Here is a 6,034-nt window from a genome sequence, read left to right on the forward strand (position 1 = left end):
AGCCAGGTCCAGAATCACCCATAAAATGGAGGAATTGTTCCAACAATGTCCCTGAGAAGTTTCATAATTTTAAAAAGAAATCCAGGGACAAAATCTGGCCAGCTCTAACCTGACTGGCTTGAACTGTGCTGCAATGGGTAGTTCAGCAGCGGAGCATGGGTCTCCATGAACCTCAGCTTTTTCTTACTCCTGCAGGTAGGATCTTCATAAAGGAAGTCATCTCCATGCTTCGTGCAGGTAATGAGCAACCAGGAGTCAGCACCAATGCCAAGCAGACCTTGGCATCTTGTTTATCTCCAACTGAATAAATTAGGATGGACATAAACACCTCCAGAGCTTATTTGGTGGGAGTGAGGGAAACCAAGGTAAAGTCCTTGGGCAACAGCTTAGGCCAGGTGTGTGGTGAAGAGGTACTTGAAAAACTTGGCAACTTATTTCGGATTCCACCTGGAAACTTGTGCAATTACTGACTGTTCCTTCACCTTGATCTGGGGAAATTCTCTTTTTCATTGCACCTATGTAAAGAGTCAACTACTCAAAAACTATCCTTTCTTTGGGAGAAAAAAAAAGAAGTCTACTGTATCCATCTACTATAGATGTGATTTTTGAATAATATAGATGATTTTCTGTACTTTAAGGCTTGGTTTTATTAAACTGAGGCAAACCAGGAAATCTCATCTTTTCTTCCTCACTGGCTACCATGAAATTTATCCATGAGTTACCTAGGACCCTCAAACTTAAGAGAGGTGGAATTTTAATTCCAGGGCTGAGGCAGGTCAAGAGCCAGGTTTATCTTTCAGCAGGGATTACCTATGGTTTCTACTAGATTATTCCTGACATGTGGCTCATCATATTACAGGTTCCCCAGAATAAATCTATCCTGAGTTTAGGAGGTGTGTAGATTAAAAGGCTGCCTTGACAGGCTATCAACAACTTCACCACATCATATAACAAGAGCGAACTTTAAATCTAGCATTTTGGCTACCTTTGAAACTCACAGAGAAGCCCAGTCCTAATATAAAATCTCTTAGTGGTTCACATCTGGGTTTTGTAATTGTCATCTGAAAACAAATAGTGGTAGGAGTGATAAAGTGGCTGGTCATCTCACTGGAATTCTATTACCCCAGAGCAGCCTTTTTCAGTGATTAAATAACATTGGATTTCTCTCAATATGAATCAAGGCTGAAAAAAGTTTCATGTTCAGCTTTTAAACTGTGTTTTCATAGTCAATTTATTTTGTTTTTAAATATGTTCCCCTGCCCTTGCTTTCCCCCTCCCCCCCATTTTATTTAGTATACCCTAAGCAGGGCTCCGATTTCTCCTCATCCTGCCATGATTACAGGCAGAGTCCTCTGCCAGGGATTCAAAAATTGGTGGATGATTCCCCCTGGGCTTATAAGCTCACTGTTGTTCGCCTGCTGTCTTGGGGGAGATGAAAAGCAAATCCATGAGCTGCCAAGAATTACACCCAGGCAGGGATGCAGTGCTGCGAGAGCTGGTCCCTCCTTGGCAGCCAGGAGACAGAAAATAACCTGGGACAAGTTCATGGGGTCACACCTTGGCCCTGATGGAGACCCCCTGTCCCCTCACGGGGAACAGAGAGGGATTCAGCCGCAGGGCTGCCGTCCATTTGCAGTGAGCTGAATGAACAGACCCCAGCCACAAATCACTCAGTATTTTAACAGGCTTTGGGAGGTTTCTCTTCCTCGCTTTAACCCTTTGTGGGAACTCAGGGCTTGCAGAAGACGGCCGGTGGGCAGTCTTCCAGCACATGTGGTGTAAGGCTGCCTGGCGCAAACTTGCTTTTTCCATGTCCCAGCCAGGACTGAAGGGACAGGGAGGACCATCCCCTTCACCTCTCAGGTCTGGGGTCTCCGCTACAGCTGCCCTCCAAGGCACTCCTCGCCAGTGGTGTTTCCCATCACCTGCTCACCAAATGGGTCCCCAGTTTGGCACCAAGCCATTCCCCAAGGAGGCCAGGACCTGGCCGTTGGTGATCTCACATCTGTCAGAGCACAGGCTCTGCAGAGGACCTGGCTATCTCACAGGTGTCAGATCATAAGCTCTGCAGCCACCTGCTAGCCCCCAAGCCATCTGAGCTTGCCCAAGTCCTTGCAAATTTCTTTCACACATTTTTTTAGGTTGCCACAGGGAGGGCCAAGGGGAGAGCTTTTGAGTCACGTCTGGCAAAGGAGAGCCAAGGTGTTTGTGCCCCTTTCTGAGCACCGGGGAGGGGGATGGTTGCTGCATCTCCATTATTTCTCCTTGTATTTCCTTGCCTGTCCTGCTCCAGGCTGGTGTATGGAGAATGATCTATTCTCTGGCAGAAAAACCTGTGCTAACACAGGGAGAACTCACAGGGAACAGGAGCTGTAGGCCGATGATTTCTAACCTTCATCATTTCTTTCTTCTCCCCCTTTTTCATCCCACTCGGCAGGTGGCTGAGAAAACTCCTCTGGGCTATGTGTCAGTGAAAGGCTCTTAGTTTAGCTATTGGGAGTAAAACCATGTATAAAAAGTAAACACAAACTTCAGCCCTAACTGCAAATGCGGTCATATCACTGACTGGCTTCAGCTCTGTAGAAAATCTCAGGGTAACTGGTCCCAGAGTCAGGTTTCGAGCATGAGCTGAGGGTTAGACTGGAGTCAGTGGGATTGCCTGTGCAAGGAAATGGTGCCAGACAGGAGCTGGGCAGTTGACTCCCAAAGGGCGAGACACAGCTGGGGACTGCAGTTAGCACCAGCAACCTGTCCCTGGTCTATAGGTTGTATTTGAGTGCTCTCTAGTGGACAGAAAAATCAGTCCAGAGGCAAACACAGCTGATGCTCACTCCCCCCTGAGCCTAAGTCACCCTCACCTGGGTGACTGAGGCATTGGGTCTGTAATATCCACATGCCATGGGCCTATGCTGAGTGTCTGGGAGGGTGGTTCAAAGCAGGGGCTTCTTGATCTGTGCCCCTGCAGGGCGGAGGTTTGATGTGGGAGCGGTGCATGGTCGCAGGGGATGCATACCTCGCCGGATAAGAGCTCACTTCCAACCAACCCCTTCCCCATCACATGGCCTTTCAGTGCTTCTCCTTGGGCTGAAGGAAACACCTGCAGGACCTGCTCCCACATGCGCAGTCAGCAGGTAGGAGAGCAGATAGGTACTGTGGAAGGAGAGTAGAAACATTTTTTGGTCATGAAAGGTGGGAAAAAATTATTATATCAACTCATTTATCAGCCACTACTGAGCCTCCAGGAGCCCTCTGCTCTGAAAGCCCTGCCAGTGCTGGACACAGTCGCTCTGAGGGAAGATCTTGTTCCATAGCACAAAGTGATAACCCTCTAGATAGAGCAGAAACTTAGACTACTTTGGTGTGACAGGAAGGTTTTTGTGGAAGTCAGCTCAGGATGCAGGCCACAAAGTGGTTATGTAGTAGGTGCTCCCAGATCAGCAGAACTGTATTACTGAACCCAAATGTTCGAAAGGTGTCCCAAAATCATGAGAGATATAAGGATACTGTATTGCAATTGGGATTTACCTACATCAGGTATCTGAGGTTTGCATTCTGAGAATACTCATAGCATTTTCCTGTTATTTCTGTGAAATGAAAGCTAAAATATTTTTTTATGATGGTGATGGCAAAAAATGAAACAGCCGCTTGACTCATGAAACAGCTACACCACCTATAGAGGTTATATGCAACTCTCCTTAAATATTTTGTTTAAAACCTGGCTTCTCCCTTACCCCTGTGTTGTGGCGGCTACTATTTTAGGTTCCCAGGATGATACTGTCTGTCAGGAAGAGCTCCTCTTATATGGACACGTCCCAGTGCTCAGACATCTTGAACACAAATGAAGCTCCTTCAGCCTCCTACTGAGCTTAATTACTTGCCTCCCATTCATTCTTTTCCTTCAATTTCTAGAGGCCTTTGACTGAAATCAGACTGGCCTCCTTTTCTTTGAGCATCTTTTTCCACTTGGAGCAGTCATCTTTGACCTTGCCTCATCTAGTCAGAAATCACTGAGGCTCTAACACAGCACTGCACGCACCTCCAGTAAAAAAAAATATGGGACTGTATATAGGCAGTTATCTACACAATTTATTTAATAGTTTTGTTATAGAGATACTGCAGCTATGCATAATTTAGGCTATTGAATACTGACTGCATGAATATGTTGATTCAGTTTGGTGAGGGTCCAGAAAGGAAGGGGGAAAATAAATAAATAAATAAATAAATAAATGAATAAATCAAGCAATCCACCAACCCAGTCAGCACTAGAGAGTTAAGAGACAGGAAAAAAAGCCAGCAATCCCAAAGAAAAGAGCCCTGAAACTTCAGAGAGTTTCTTCGCTCATACAAAACTGAACCGAGGCAAGGGAGACCCATGAAGGTGAGAGGAGCAGCTGAGGGTAACCTAAATATTGGTAGGAAATCATAACTTTATTAGTGATGACTGTTACTGGTATTGGTCCTCAGATTCGCTGCACATTCTCCCATAGGCCTTCCCCTACATGTTTCTAGTTGATGATCAGCTACGAGTCCCAGTGCCACTGGGCTTGATGGGTGCACAGTTGACGATCAGCTACGCTAACGAGTCCCAGTGCCACTGGGCTTGATGGGTGCAGGGTCTGGCCAACGCTCATCAATGTGCTCTTTTCTGCGAGGAAAAAAGAAAAAAAAAATGTCCAATGGAAGAAATTTTCTATGTAGCATCCAGAGCAACATGGCAATCAAACTGCAAATATTCTGGGAGGTTTCTTCTAAAAAAAGGCAAGATTATTGCTCAGCTCCAGCAGACAGCTCTATGGGCATATTACAGTTTTCTTCTGTCAGGTTTGATTTTTGTGCACCTTCTATGCCGAGATTCACTCTTCACAGTCAGCACCTGATGAAAGACCTTACCCTAACCTCACGGGTGAGTCAGCCGATTCTTTCCACTACTTCAGAGGTTAGCAACATTGAGGCGTTTGGTTTATTTTCCAATTCCACGATGCTTTTGATGACACGGGCTGTGGAGTTACAAAAATGCTACATATGATGTGAATTGCTAAGAAATCGGATAAATAGGCAGTACTTGGACTTCTTCATGAGTGCGCACAGAGCACACAATCTCTCCAGGGCAAAGACAGAGCCCAGCAGCATGCTGGGGCAGAGCAGATAATTCTGTTTGGGGAGAAAAGCCCCAGTTTTTGAAGCATCTTCACAGGCACTCGGCGATATTTGGCTGGACACCGCTCGGCGAGTGCGACAAGCGACAGTGCCTCAGTGGGGGCTCACAGCTCAGGTCCGGCTCTGTTTTTGCTGTCTCAGGCAGCAAACTGACAGCTTCTTACTCCTTGTTACTCTCTGAATAAATTGGATTATCCAGGAAGCCAACCGGGGACAAAAATGCCATTAGAGAAGTAAGTCATTTAGACATATAACTATTTCGGATATACTCATGCTTTCAGGAGCTCCAGCCCAGAGCTTTTTAACCCTTCAGAGGCCACGTAAGAATGATTCATGTTTCAAAAGCAATTTCCAGTGGCTTGCAGCGCTTCTGGCAGCGACGACTCCTGTGCCAGGAAGGCTGCAGCCCTGCGGTGGTATTTACACTCTGCTTAACAAAAGGTGTCCAGCGGCAATAGCCAGAGGGGGAAAGCACCCAGGATTTACCAAGGAACGCCGTTTCCGAAGCCTCCCTTTTTTTTGTTTGTTTTCACTCACCGAGTTTCATGCTCCAGACCTCTCGTTTCACCAGAAAGAGCAGCAAATCATTCTGTATCTGCCACCTTTGGGTCTCTCTTGATTTTTATAGACTTCCACCACACCCCAAACACCTCCAGCTGTTTCTGTGATGAAAAGCCCTAAGCCACTCACCAGGTCCTCTTTTAGGGGCTGCTCCTCTCTGGGGGCACCCCTGTACCCCCACTCTGGGTGCAGAGCCTATTCACAGAATCACAGAATCGCAAGGGTTGGAAGGGACCTCGGGAGATCATCTAGTCCAACCCCCCTGCTAAAGCAGGCTCTCCTAGAGCATTCTACACAGGACTTCATCCAGGCGGGC

General features: G+C 46.7%; 1 protein-coding gene across 1 annotated transcript in view; it reads left to right on the forward strand.

The window, feature by feature from the left end:
• Positions 1–155: 155 nt before the first annotated feature.
• Positions 156–6,034, forward strand: part of HS1BP3 (HCLS1 binding protein 3) — a 58,109-nt gene continuing 52,230 nt past the window's right edge. The window contains exon 1 of the mRNA XM_035897942.1: positions 156–237. Within this exon, the coding sequence (XP_035753835.1) occupies positions 156–237 (82 nt within the window). The remainder of the gene's footprint in view (positions 238–6,034) is intronic.

The sequence above is a fragment of the Egretta garzetta genome, unplaced genomic scaffold (assembly GCF_000687185.1).
Source record: "Egretta garzetta isolate BGI_Z169 unplaced genomic scaffold, ASM68718v1 scaffold87, whole genome shotgun sequence".
NCBI classification, from domain to species: Eukaryota; Metazoa; Chordata; class Aves; order Pelecaniformes; family Ardeidae; genus Egretta; species Egretta garzetta.